General features: G+C 44.8%; 1 protein-coding gene across 2 annotated transcripts in view; it reads left to right on the top strand.

The window, feature by feature from the left end:
- The first annotated feature begins 335 nt into the window (after positions 1-335).
- Positions 336-14,393, top strand: part of Nfu1 (NFU1 iron-sulfur cluster scaffold) — a 24,403-nt gene continuing 10,345 nt past the window's right edge. The window contains exons 1-5 of one of the 2 annotated variants that reach the window (XM_055617644.1): positions 336-431; positions 3,455-3,552; positions 5,605-5,740; positions 9,262-9,328; positions 10,851-10,965. In XM_055617644.1, the coding sequence (XP_055473619.1) occupies positions 373-431; positions 3,455-3,552; positions 5,605-5,740; positions 9,262-9,328; positions 10,851-10,965 (475 nt within the window). In that variant the 5' untranslated portion in view covers positions 336-372. Of the gene's footprint in view, positions 432-563; positions 748-3,454; positions 3,553-5,604; positions 5,741-9,261; positions 9,329-10,850; positions 10,966-14,393 lie in introns of those variants that run through there. The other variant, XM_055617645.1, reaches the window with a different exon arrangement.

Here is a 14,393-nt window from a genome sequence, read left to right as displayed (position 1 = left end):
CAGACAGGGTTTCTTTGTGTGGCCTTGGCTGGACTGGAACTCTCAGCAATCAGCCTGCCTCTGCCTCCCTGAGTGCTGGGATTAAAGGTTTGAGCCACCGGGCCTGGTTGGCTCTTTGCTTTCTAATGAAAGACAGAGGGTAGATCCGGAGGGGAGGTGTGGAAAAACTGGGGGTAGTAGGGGGAAAGGATATTTTAAGTGAGGGGAGGATCTATTTACAGTGAAGAAGGGGGGGCGGGGAAGACGGCCACCCGCAGCACCACCCTCGACCTGTAGGGGACCCACTTCCCGTGACCGTCCTCTTCCTGAGGCCTGAATCTGCGTAGGAATTGGAAGGAGGCGTGTTCGCGCAAGCGCACTGGCACTGAAGTGATGGCGGCGGCCGAGCGGGCGTGGGGAGCTGTGGCGGGTGTAGCCCGGCTGTGCAGGCGGTAGGTGTCAGCGCCCGGGCCAGCGGTTCCCTGTCGCCTCCCTCTCATAAGGAGGGTGCTGGCGTTGACGGAGCCTTGTCCTGGCTTCCGAGGCCGGCCACCCTCCACGGAAGTCCAACCCCTTGTAGGTCCCGTGGAGATGCGCTCCGAAGGGAAGAACGTTCCTGGGGGTCGGTTCCTTCCCCTTCCCGGAAGGCACGTCCAAGGTCACGGCTCTGGAGGGAACCGACTCGAGGGAACCCATTGCCCAGGCTTGTGCCCCCGAGTGCTGTTCCTCTTTCAGAGCCACTCCCTCAGACATCTGTCAGACCTGCAGGTGACTCCTGTGGAAAAGGGCCTAACAGAATGCTTGAAGTTTCATATGCATTTTATGAGCCGGGCGTGGGAACCCACACCTGTCATCCCAGCAGCACTTGAGAGGTGAAGGCAGGAAGATCAGGAGTTCCAGGCCAGCATGGGCTATTTATGAGACAACCAACTCCCTACCCCTTTTTAAAACTGCTAAATGCATTTCATGAAAATAGATTAACAGAAGGATTTTGTGGGTTGCCCTCTGCTTTCGATGACTTTCCTCGAATTACTTTGCTCAGGATCGTTTAGACTTCAAACCTTCCTGCCAGTGTAAACTTCTAATTTATCCACTCTGCTGCTTTTTCCCAGGTTGAAGGAACAGCCGTACTTTAATACCAGGGTGTTTCTAAATCCTGGAGTATTCATTCCATTCAATTAATGCGAAGTTACTGGTTACTGTATAGTGACAGCATGTACTGTGTGGCGTGGTGTGTCCATGAATTGAAAGGTGTTCCTAAGGGAGAATGATCTAGAATGCATGGCTTTTGTTTCAAATGAGTGCTATACAGCAAACTGTAAAGACAGAAGACAGCAAGCAGCAAGAGGCTGGAGCACCAAAGCCGACACACAGTCTACCAGGCCAGGCCGGGGAGGCTCCAGGAACAAAGACAGTTAGCTGGGGATTCTGGTGGACACAGGAGCTCCAGGCTGGAGCGTCTTCTGGGTACGGCATTTCATTAGTCATTTCCATCACAGGCATTTTTTGTATCGTGGGATTAAGCAGTAGCTGAGTCTTGTACTTTGGGAAGGTGCCTGGGAATGGTTGACTTCCCAGGTGTGTTCAGCGACACTGTTCTTACTCCCACAGTTTGCTTTCCTGGTCTCAAAGGTATGGTGTTTTACTCTTGTGCTGTTTTGCTCTTCTGCTGTTCTTTTCTCGACAAAGGGTCTTGGAGGACAATTTAAAATAAACACTTAAGGCAGATAGATAGCTGTGAGTTCAAGGCTAGCCTGATATACAAAGCAAATTCTAGGCATCCTGGGCTACACAGTAAGACCCTCTCAAAAAAAAAAAAAAAAAAAAGTCAAGTCCAAGCTCTAATGTTTTTCACTACTGAATTGTACTTTTATTTCCTTTTCTAGTAGCAGTTAATTTCAAAGTTCCCTTTGGGTTTACTTTGATGAAGCGTTGAAAACAGCCATTCAGCGCTTCCCTTACTTAGAGTGGGATGAGGTTCCAGCCCTGGGTAATGTTTCCCGTCAAGTGTATAGCTTGTTGGCCACTCTAGCAGAGAAGAGGCAATCGTTTGTGTTCTGTTAGACTTTAGACTTGTGTTGGAATGAAGTGAGTGTCCTTTATCCTAAATATTTCATCCAGTGGAGTTTCTGACTTAGGTTTTGAGACACTTGTACTTACTGGGATACCTCGGGGGTAGAACTGAAGGGTAAACACAAGATTCATTTTTTTTTTTTTTTTTCATGATCTTCTTTCTCCCTTTCCCATAATGGAAATTGTGCACATTGTTTTTAGTGGGCTTTGGCAGGCCCCCATACATGAGGTCAGGTGTGGGATGGGTTGAAGCTTAGAACGTTTCAGATTTTTGCCCAGGAATGCTCATTCTGTCCTTTTTTTAAATTTTTCTCCCTCGCCCCCAATCTGGAACTCTCAAACTGAGGACTTTGCAAATGCTAGGCAAGCACTGTATGACTGCTGAGCTGCGCTACAGTCTTTACTCCCTGAAACAAGTACTGTAGTTCTCCCCAGGTGATGGTGGTAGAAGGCTGAAAGGGAAATCTTTCATTGTATGCACTTTGCTTAGGCTGTTTGCAGCCTAAGCTGTGACTCTGTTACTTAGCTTTTAAACGTTTAAAAAATAGTAAGCCAGCAGTGGTGGCCTCGTGTCTTCATCAGAAGGCAAAGGCCAGTGGATCACTGTGAGTTTGAGACCAGCCTGGTCTACAGAGGGAGTTCCAGGATAGTCAAAGCTACACAGAGAAACCCAGTCTTAAAAAACCTGAAGGAGGAAGAAGAGGAGGACAAGGAGAATTAAAAGTAAAAAGCCATTTTGTGGTTGAGGGTATGAGGCTGCAGATTTATATCACTTTGCACATTTCTGTTTTGGTTGCCTGAATATTAGTGTGTATTTCCACTTAACAGCCAAATGGTTTTCCATGTGTTTTTACCAGTGTTTTTATTTTATAGATGAGTGTTTTGCCTGCATGTATGTATGTGTGCCGCATGCAAGCCTAATGCCTAAGAATGTCAGAAGAGGTCTTGGGATCCCTTGGCACTGGAGTTGTAGACAATTATGAGCTACCGTGCAGGTTCTGGGAACCAAACTCAGACCCTCTACAAGAGCAACAAGTGCACTTAACTGCTGAGCCCTCCCTCCAGGCCTTTACCTCCCTTTTTAATTGTTTATATATTTGCTAAAGTAGAAATAATGTTGCAGATAGAAAATGCACCGCTAACTCTCTAATTCTTTTTATTGCTGGTTACATTTAAATCTTAGCAGTTTTACATAAACAAGAGAAGTATAAATTGACTTTAAAAGATCATATTGCTTGCTGGGTGTGGCACTTAGGTCTGTGATTGCAGAACTAGGGGAACAGAGGCAACAGTATCACACAATTCCAGGAGGCCACCTGGTTTATGGAGTGAGACCTGGTTTCAAAAAAACAAAACAGATCTGATTCCTTACCATGGTATTCATTGTTTGTTTTCAATGTAGGTTCTCTCGAGTGACTCCACACACCTTTAAGAAACAACCTCTGCACCAGTATGTACGAAGACCATTTTTCCTGCCGCGTGCACCCTTGGGTAACACAGGTACAGTTCCACCTCTTCAGAGAAAACTTGCGTTGTGAAAACCCATGGAACACTGCTTGAGTTAATAGTCATAAAAGACAAAGTTTTTAAGTTTTCTTTAAAAATTTTCAGAGGCAGGGATTTTCTGTGTAGCCTTGGCTGTCCTGGACTTGCTTTGTAGACCAGGCTGGCCTCTGCCTTCCTGAGTGCTGGGATGAAAGGTGTGTGCCACCATGCCTGGCTGAATTTGTCAATTTTCTGTTCAGAGGCTTATAAAAAGCACCCAGTGATTTCCTGTCCATTTTTCCTTCTGTGGTGAAACCATACTTCACTATAATTAGTCAGGGGACATATGATCTGTAGACCTGTAAAATCTCTATGTCTTATAAACATATTTTTAGAACATGAGTTGCCCAGTAATGATTTCTAAAATGAAATACTACTTAAAAAAAAAAAAAAAAAAAGAAGTTACAAGTGGTTTGAGTTTGGAAGACCCGACCCATGTGTCTTTTAAGGTGCTACTTTCTTTATTTCTATAGGAATATCTGTATAACTAAATTCCTGGCTTTTATCCAAACCTTCTAGCCTCTGATTTTGAGTGTAATTTGAAATGTGAGCATTGCAGTGTAGTTGGGGAAGCTTGGAGAAGGGGTGGCGTGCCTGGCTTGATGTGGTCACGCAGCCTCGCACAACTTCCTGTGGCCATGTTCTGGGCTGAGGAAGAGTGGCTAAGGGTATGAGTTAAACCATGAAGAGGTCTTCCTGCAGAGTGGAGATAAGGAATGGGTGTCTATGGCCTGCATGGTCCCTTGAATGACAGAAGGCCTAAGATGTAAACAGCGAGAACTCAGTACAACAGGCCACTTCAATTGGTTAAATTTTGTGGGGCTGCAGTTTGTGGTGTTCTTGCCTTTTCCAGTTGGACACCCACAGATTTCAGTCTTTGACAGTGACTTTCAGTTTCTATCTGTGTTGTGTAGGGACCCCTGTAGCTTCACTCTCCAGAGGGGAAAATACCATATTTTTCTTAATTTTTCTCCCCCAGTGTAAATAGATTGTATGGGTTGTTCAGTTTGGTCTGATGTTTTTAAGAGGATCTTGCTAAGTTCCCAAGGCTGGCCCGGAAGTTGCCATTGTAGCTGAGATTGTCATGAACTCATGGTTCTGGTCCTCAGCTTCCTGAGCCGGGGCTGCAGGCACTGAGCTGCTACATCTGCCTGATTCTAGCTTTCAAATAGATTTTGTTCTGATGTCTTTGTTTTTACATATATTATTTCACCCTTGGGAATTTCTAAAACCTCTTTTCTGTAGACCTGGATAACTCAGCATATTGAGTAGGGTAAAGGGAGAGTTAAACCTTCAGGTTGAGTATGGTGTGTACTGTGTATAATGTGTATGGTGACCTTAGTTCCCAGTAAATTATTAAGACAACCAAAAATGAAGCCAGGCTTGGGCGCACTTAATCCCAGCACTCTGTAGGCAGAGGCAGGCAGATCTCTGGTCCTCATAGTGAGCTCCAGGCCAGCCAAGGCTAGATAGGAGTCCCTGCTCAAACAAACAAGCAAACCTACAAAAAAATGACTGGTTCAGAATAGAAAGTAGTGGCAGTTTTCCTTAAATTTTTCTTTCAAAACTTATTACCTGTAATAAGTTTGGAGGAGCACAGGCATTTTAATGAAATGCTTCAGCATCAAAGTTCAAAGATTTTTAACATTTTAGGATCTCTCCTGTCAGATTGGAAAATTAAGCTTGTGCATCTTTTTTTTCTTTCCCTAATTTTTCTTACTTGTGTTTCTCTAAAATGAGCTCTTCAGGGAGCTACAAAGATGGCTCAGTGGTTCGAGCACTTACTTCTCTTGCAGAGGGCTAGGTTTGATTCCCAGCATCTACGTGGTAGCGTACAGCCATCTGTGACTACATCCTATAGGGTCTGCTGGCTCTGCAGCACACAAGGGCAGGCAGAACATTCATGCATACAAAATAGAAAAGAAAAATAAATAAATCTTTAGAAAAAAGAGCACTTCATTGTCCATAACTATTTTTTTCTAGCATAACACGCTTTCTCTTTTTCAGTACGATTCATGTTTATTCAAACACAAGACACCCCAAATCCCAACAGCCTAAAGTTTATACCAGGAAAGCCAGTTCTTGAGACAAGGACCATGGATTTCCCCACGCCAGCTGCGGCTTTGTGCTCCCCCCTGGCCAGGTACTGTTTCTGCTGGCTTTTACCAGGAAGCAAAGCAACCCCTGTGGTTCAGGCAGCCTTGCAGAGCTGGGACCTTTTACGGGCAGGGCTGATTTTAGAAGAGTTGAGATTGCAAAGGCTTTCTTTCTCCTGGGGAGTGTATCCACAGCTCTAGTATGAATGCTGTAAAATACTTCTAATTTTTATTTTATAATTTTTTTTTAATTAAGAAAAGTTCACCAAATGAGTAATTTTGATAAATTTTTGATCCAAATCTTTAAAACTCTAAATGTTAAAAAATTGTATGCATATATGTCGGGTGGGGGGCTGGGGGGAGTTTGAATATGTGTGAATGTGTGAGTGTGCATACACAAAGGCCAGAGGTCGACCTTGAGGGTCCTCTGCCACTGTCTATCTTGTTCTTTAGACAAGGACTCTCACTGAACCTGCTGCTCACTTCTTCAGCTAGACCAGCTGGCCAGAAGGTCGCAGGGCTCCTTCTGCCTCTGCCTCTGAAGCGCTGGGGTGACCGCTGCATACTGCAGGCCCCGCTTTTTACATGTCGCCTAGGAATCTGAACTCAGCTCCCCATGCTTGTGTGCCATTGGCTTTATCCACTGAGCCATTTTCCCCAGCATTTTTCATAATGTTTTGAGGTTGGTATCTCTTGAAGCCTAGGCTGGTCACAGACTCGCTGTGTGACAGGAGTTGGCCTTGAGCGTCCAGGGCCTCTGCTTCCTTGGTGTTGGGATTACAGATGTGTGCTGCCACATCCAGCTTAAACTCTGATTTTCAAGGACCCGGAAAAGGTGCTTCTTTAACTTCGTAAGAAAGGGTAGCTAAGGTTCTAGATTCTCACTTGGAACCATAAATGATTACAGTCGTCAGATGTGATGTGACCTTTTAATATCAGTGAGGACAGTTCCTAAATTCACGAGAGACAAGTTTTATGTCCGAGTGGTAACACATGCCAAGCCTCTGCGACACAGGGAAGGCGTTCGTACGGAGGTACAAGACTCAGTGTCCGCCGAGCTTGCTTTCTGTTTTCTCCCCTCTCCCCTCCCTCCCACCCGCCCTTTCTTGTTTCTCTTTATGTGGCGAAGGTGACTGACTGCATTCAGAGCCTTGTACATGCTACATATGTGTTCTGCCCGAGTCGCACCCTAATAACACATGACATTTCTGTGGTGATGCTACTTGCTGAGCACATGACAAAGTCAGCATAGGTTCCCTCCTGTGCATGGCCTGTGCCCTGTAGACCGCATTGAGGGCAGGTGAAAGTGAAGCTCAGATATAATTTGTCAGATTTCTAGTTGATAGATGTGCGTAATTTTTCTGACTTAAACATGCCATTTCTCAGAATGCACTGTAGAGCATTTATTTTTCATGCTGTTGATACAAACAACAGTAAGAAATGTGTATGTTATAACTCAGTGCATATACCTGTGTGTGTGCATAAGACAGATGTTTGATGGGTATTTCCACCATTTGCACTTGTACAACAGGTAATGGGGGGGGGGTGCTTAAGAGCACTTGCTGCTCTTGCAGAGAATTTCGAGTTCAAATTTCCAGGACTCACTCCATCTCCAAGGATCCAGTGCCCTCTTCTGGCCTCTTCAGACACTGCACGCATGTGCATCCACTCAGACATGCATACACTCAAATACAAATAAAAGCCAGGCATGGTGGCACACTTCTTTAATTCCCAACACTCAGGAGGCAGACGTAGGTGGATCTCTGAATTTGAGGCCAGCCTGGTTTACAGCTCAATTTCCAAAACAGCCAGGACTATACAGAGAAACCCTGCCTCAAAACAAAATAAACAACCAAAACACACACATACACACAGACCCAACCAATAAATAAATAAAATAATTATTCAAAAAATAACAATAGGAGATAGGCATTCTCATATTTTAATACTTCTTTTTGTTATTTAGTTTAGTTTTATTAAACATAACAAAGTCCTCTTTACTATTTAATTGATTTCATAGCTCCATACTGATTTTTTTTTTAAAGAATATAACTTTGGGAAACACCCCCACAAGCATACAAGGTTAGCTTAGAAATGTTCATTAGTCTAGCTTAGTCTAGTTGCACATGCATGCATACAAGCAAGCAAAACACACATAAAACACATAAATCTAAAACCAGCATCTACACACAGCCATACATCCTGTGTGTGTGTGTGTGTGTGTGTGTGTGTGTGTGTGTGTGTGTGTGAGTGTGTGAGTTTCGCAGTACTGGAGATTGAATCTTAGGGCCTTGGGCATGCCAGTCAGGAGCGTTAACCGCTCCTGTTAAGTGAAGAAACCAAGTTGCAGGACAGTGATACAATGTGATAATATTTGTACAACCTTCCTCCTAAATTAAAACAGCAAATGCTTCATTGAAGGTTCCTGGAGAAATGCACACCAGCACAGCCTTGGATTTTAACTTCTTAATTAATTTGATTTTAACTTCTTGGTGTTTTTGCTCTTTTGAGATGGAGTCTCAAGTAGCTCAAGCTAGCCTGGGACTACTGATCCTTTTGCCATCTCTTGAGTTCTGGGATTAAAGACAGGCTGTGATGCCTGTCTTTAACCTTGTATGTATTGTTGAAATGTCTACACCAAAAAAGAGTTCGTGCAGCCCAGTGTGGTGACATGTCCATAAGCCCAGCACCTTGGTGGCATAGGAGGACTAGAAATTTGAGGGTAGCCTGGGCTACACAGTGAGGCCCTGTTTTAAAATGTGCATGTACATGCACACGCGCACGCATGCGTGCACACACACACACACACACACACACACACACACACACATAGAGAAAACAAAATGAAACACAACTTCACTAGGGATATAGAGAGCTACGTGATAGAGCTCCCATTGAGCATGGACTAGGCCCTGGGCTCAGCTTTTTACCACCACCACCACCACCACCACCACCACACACACACACACACACACACACACACACACACACACACACATACACACAAACAGTCCTGTTTCTTGTATTCGTACAGTTTATTATCTTCAGCTCAGCATACTGATCTTTTGTTGTTGTAGTCCCTGAGCTGTTCAGGGAATGTTTTTGCTGTAATCTCCTGAGGAGAGGCCAGTCTGTCTTTGTCCTCCTAGAACCTGGCGCTTAGCGATGACAGATACGTGTGGAATGAATGAGCGTTAGTGTGTCTCACTTCAGGAAGGCTTCCAGAGTTGTCTTCATTTGTGGGTTTGTAGTGGTGCCCTCTTTTGTCCCGTGACACTGTAGTGCATTTTTTTTGCATGTACCAGAGCCTGTTCACCAGTTGTCCAGGTGATGGACATGTTCAGGTTGGGAGTGGAGGCCCAGTAAAAAGAGCCTGCCCTTCAGATTCACGTGTGTCTTTGAGGAGCAAGTGTGTGATTGCTCTTGAGAAAATACCTAGAGTGAAGCAGGAGATTGTCGGATAAGAGGGAACAGCCATCTTGAGTTAATGGCATTTTAGCCAGGGACACCTGGCATGTGTTTATCTTCGTTCATGACGTATTTTTCTCTTCTTTTTCTGTATTCACAGGCAGTTATTCCGGATCGAAGGGGTGAAAAGTGTCTTCTTTGGACCAGATTTCATCACAGTCACAAAGGTGCAGTTATCTAGTATAAACTAGATGAGCCAGTTTTTAGCTTTTGCTCAGGTTACTGCCCAGAATTGTTTTTCTGTTTGTTTGTTTGTTTTTGAGACAGGGTTTCATCATATAACCCTGGCTATCCTAGAACTCGCTCTGTAAACCACACTAGCCTGGAACTCACAGAGAGCTGCTGTCTCTGCCTCCTGAGTGCTGGCATAAAAGGTGTGCACCACTATGGCCTGGCCAGGATTTTCACTATCCTATGGTTTTCAATTTTTCCTTCCTTGGTTTTCCATAGTCTTCCTATATAGTCCAGGTTGGCCTGAAGCCTGTGGCCTTCATTGCTTGGCTCTCCCTGTTGCTGGCACTACAAACGTACCATCAGACCAACCTAGAATTTTCATTCTTAATATGCTAAGTTTTTTAATAACATATAGCATTGAAAAATCTCAGGTGAGAGGCTGGAGATGGAGCTCAGCAGTTAAAAGCACTGTCTGCCCTTGCAGAGAACCCAGTTTAGATTTCAAACACCCAAATGGCATCATACAAGCATCTATTACTCCAATTCCAGAGGATCCAGTACCCTCTCCTGAGGTCAGGGGGCACCAGCTATACACATGGTATATAGACATACATGCAGACAAAACAAAACCTCAGGTTATGTTTATTTCATTTGTGAAGTTAATGAAGGGCATTTTTAAGCTGCAGTTAATTATGGCCCAGGTTTAACTGTAATCCAGGAGCTTCATCCATTCAGAGAAAACACTTGAGTCTCAGCAGATTCAATGCAGTGTCCATGGCTAGCCCACAACAGGACACAGTCTTGTCCAGGGCTAGCCCACAGTAGGTTGGCAGGACTAGAATTTCAGCTTCCAGGCTACTGGAATAAAATTTATTTTATTTTTTATAAAATGTCTTAAAGTTAAAATTTTTAATTACATCTGTTATTCTGTGTGTGTGTTTGTGTTCGGACATGCACGAGGAGAGCAGAGGACAACTTACAGGAGGCAGTTCTCCCCTCACCATGTGGCCCCAGGTATTGAGTTCAGGTTGCCAACTTGCTGCCTCTATGCATGTTTTCACTAATTCTTTGGTGAGCTGATCGCATCAACAGGGAAGTAATTAAGTAAATGCTCTGAACGGCTCACCTGTGTGTCTGTCAGATGCCGGAGTGCACGCTCCTTCTCTGAAAGGGGGTGTACTCAGTTTTGACACGGGCACAAATGACTAGTTTCAGACACATGCGTGAATTTGCATAGTTCACTATCCCAAAGCGATACTGTGAGCTAGGAGTGGCAGTGCGCACCTTTAATCCCAGCACGCAGGAGGCAGAGGCACACAGGTCTCTGCGAGTTCAAGGTCAGTCTGGTCTACACAGTCAGTTCCAGGTCAGTAGAGCCGTGCGGTGAGACTCTGTCTCAAAAATGAAAAAAAAAAAAAAAAAAAAAAAAAAAATTCTTGAAAGACCTGAGGTGGGAATCTGGATTTGTCTTGCACTTGGCTGGAAATGCAATGTGTTTCTTCTACATGATTATAGGAGAATGAAGAATTAGACTGGAATTTACTGAAACCAGATATTTATGCAACAATTATGGACTTCTTTGCTTCTGGCTTACCCCTAGTGACCGAGGAAACACCACCAGGAGAAGCAGGTAGCGTTGTGTTGGGTAATCAGCACCTATCTATTTCTTATTGGATTTCCCGCTTCATTCACACTTGCCTCGATTTCAGAAGTGACCAGAATACGGATTTTTTAAAAAGGTTTATTAGTATATATTAATCATACAGAGTTATGGGTTTCAGTGTGGCCTTTGTACATGTATGTAGCGCGTTTTGACCATTACCCCTCTGTGCTCTTTCTTGCCTCCCTCACTCCTGAGGACTCTCTTCCTCTTCCCAGCTTTCCCGCATGCACTCTCGTGTGAGTGACTTCAGTGAGGGTTGCTCACTGTTAGGGTTGCTCGCCAGTGGCCACAGCTCTGTAGATGATGTCCCTCTTCCCCAGCATTGACGTCATGCAGGTCCTCGGAGAGCATGGGGCCTCGTGAGACCCTTCTCCTTCCACGTTCAGGGGCCTGAGCGGAGATTTTTTTTTTTAATTCTTTTTTATTTTATGTGTATGCCTGCATCTATGTCTGTGCACCATTTGTGTGCCTGGTGCCAGTGGAGACCAGGAGAGGGCATCAGATCCCCTGGAACTGGAGTTAACAGACAGTTGTGAGCCATGGTGTAGGTGCTAGGAATTAAATGTAGGCCCTCTGGAAGAGCAGCCAGATAGCGGTTACAGCTCTCCACCCCATCCCCCAGCCCTTGCATTCCTCCTGCCCCTCCCCCACACTCTGTGCCGCTCTGAGGCATGCTGGTAAAGATGTACAATTAGGGCTGAGCATTCAGCAGTCTCTTATGCTCAGCCTTTGACAAGTTATGAGTCTCCGCAGTAACTGTCACCCAGTGCATGAATAGGCTTCTTGACCAAAGCAGGTAGCAGTTCAAACCTGTGGGCATAAGCATTATTTTAAAAGAAAATTGGTGAGCACATCATGTGTACTTAGTAAAACAGTTGTAGCTTCCCCACAAGGGCCTATGACCTTCCTGCCACAGGTTTTGACCAGGTTACAATACCAGATATGACTTCCCACCCGTGGAGCTGGCCTCAGTTCCAATCAGAACGAGGTCGGGTTACCCCATATCAGGCTTGCCGCTGTTTTGCCAGTGCCTGACTTGTCTAGTAGTGTAGCATTGGGTCTACAGCTGAGTGAGAGAGTTGGCACAGTTGTCCCCAGCAGCCTGCATAGCACTTCTGACACTGTGAGCAGGGAGGGGACTTCTGGAGAGGAACATGGCTGCTCAGGCCAGAGATCAGATCCAAAGGTCTGTGTGGTCCAGCCAGAGTACAGACAAACGCCTTTAAACGAATCAGAGGAAGATTAGACAGAGTAGGATATGCTCAACTCTCATGACAGAGAGAAGAAATGGAAGCTATTTAAGGGGCAATGCAGAGAGAAAGAGGGAGAAAGAAAGAGGAGGCAGTATTGCTAGGAGAGTTTTATAGAGAGGTTGAATGAAAGATCAAGCTGGACACAGGTGAAAGCAGAATGAGAAGGAGCCAGATTACAGCAGGTTGCTGGAGTTAGGTTGAGGCCATGCAGAGCAATTCAGGGGCTGAGAGAGAAGCCAGATTGAATCAGTCAGGATGGAGAGGAGTTTGAGCCAGAATAGCTGAGTTGAACCAGACAGCGCAGGGCTCAGAAAGAACAAGAAAGGGTGAGCTTATTAAGCAGTAAGTCTAAAGACTGAAAACATTCTAGGTGTAGGTTACGTTGTTAGCTTTTTCAGGAGGAGTGTGCTGAGGAACAAACCAGCATTAGTTTCCTGTAGTTGCTTTAGACCTATTTTTAATGAACTATTAAGGGCACAAAACAGTGTGTGATGGTGCACACCTATGATCCCAGCACATAGAAGGCAGAGTTAGAACGACTGGTGCAAGTTTGTGGCTAGCCTGCTCTATAGGGCAAGTTCCAAGCCAACCAAGGCTTCCCGTTGAGAGCCTGTTTCAAAGAAACAAAGTGGGGGAGGAGAGGCGGGAGAGGAGAAAGACAGAGGCCCTGTGAGCTTGGGCGGCTTGCAGTCTTTTACTGATTTTGTAGGGTAGTGCTAAAACGAACGCATAGAATTGCTTTCCATTCTTTCCTGTGCTGTTTCACTGTTCTTGAGACAGGGTCTTGCTCTGTAGCTCAGGTTGGCCTGAAATTTACAATCCCCCTGCCTCCGTTTCCATGCTGACAGGATGGGTGAGCACTTCCATACCCAGTTTCTGGTTTTTGCTCTTAAACTGAGTAACTTGTGTCCTATCACAGCTTGCCTTCTCACTGCGTATAATCTTTTTGAAGGTCTACTATTCGCTTTAAGCACCGCGGTAGTCCATTTTGTGACAAAAGCACAGTTAATTTGTCCCTTCCTTGCTTACATTGCTGGCGCTGATGATGCAAGTACTGCTGTGGACATGCTGGTGCATTGTTCCTTTCCTTGCCCACTACGTGTGCTGATGTCTGTTTCAAATACTGCTGCAGTGGGCATCCTGGTGCAGGCTTCCGGGGGGGAGGGGGAAGTGTAGAGTTTTCCTAAGGGAACAGCAGCTGATTATTTGCTCATTAGCAGTTTATAAGAATTTCTGTTTTGTTATACTTTGGTCATCACTTCATGTCTTCTTTTTCTTTTTCCTGTTTGTGCTGAGACCCTGGACTTAGAGAGCTTGACCTGTACTCTACTCCTGAGCAGCTCTCTACTCCATTTGCTTTTTGTTTTCTTTTGTTTGTTGACCAGAGTCTCACTTTGTACTCTAGGCTGGTCTCAGACTTACTGTGTATCACATAGGCTGGCTTGAACTCTGAATCCTCTTGTCTCAACCCACTAGGTTTCCATGAGTGTAATTTCCCCAGCCAGTTACTTATTTAAACCAGTAGTCTTGGTCAGGGTTTCTTTCCTTTTCTTTTTTTTTTTTTTTTTTAAGATTTATTTATTTGTTTGTGTATTTATTTTATATATATGAGTGCTCTGTCTGCATGTACCTCTCTAGGTCAGAAGGGAGCATCGGATCACATTATAGGTGGTTGCTGGGACCTCTAGAAGTGCAGCCAGTGCTCTTAACCACTGAGCCATCTCTCTAGTTCTTAGTCAGGGTTTTTATTGCTATGAAGAGACACCATGACCACAGCAACTCTTAAAAGAAAACATTTAACTGGAGCTGGCTTAGAGTTCTGAGGTTTAGGCCATTATCATCATGACAGGAAGCATGACAGCCTGCAGGCAGACACAGTCCTGGAGAAGGAGCAGGAAGTTTTACATGTGGATTGGCAGACAGCCAAAGGACAGACAGATAGGCACGGGGCCTAGCTTGAACATTCGAAACCAGTGACACACTTCCTTCAACAAGACCACACCTCCATTCCCAATGAGCTTATGGGGGCCATTTTCATTCAAACCACCACACAGGATGTTAGGTCTAAAATGGTATCTTCCTTTTTTAAAAAAATTATCTATCTATCTATCTATCTATCTATCTATCTATCTATCTATCTAT

The sequence above is a fragment of the Psammomys obesus genome, unplaced genomic scaffold, assembly GCF_907164565.1.
Source record: "Psammomys obesus unplaced genomic scaffold, mPsaObe1.curated_primary_1811, whole genome shotgun sequence".
Taxonomy (NCBI): Eukaryota; Metazoa; Chordata; class Mammalia; order Rodentia; family Muridae; genus Psammomys; species Psammomys obesus.
Note: the sequence above shows the minus strand (reverse complement) of the source record. Positions and strands in the feature narration are given on the sequence as shown.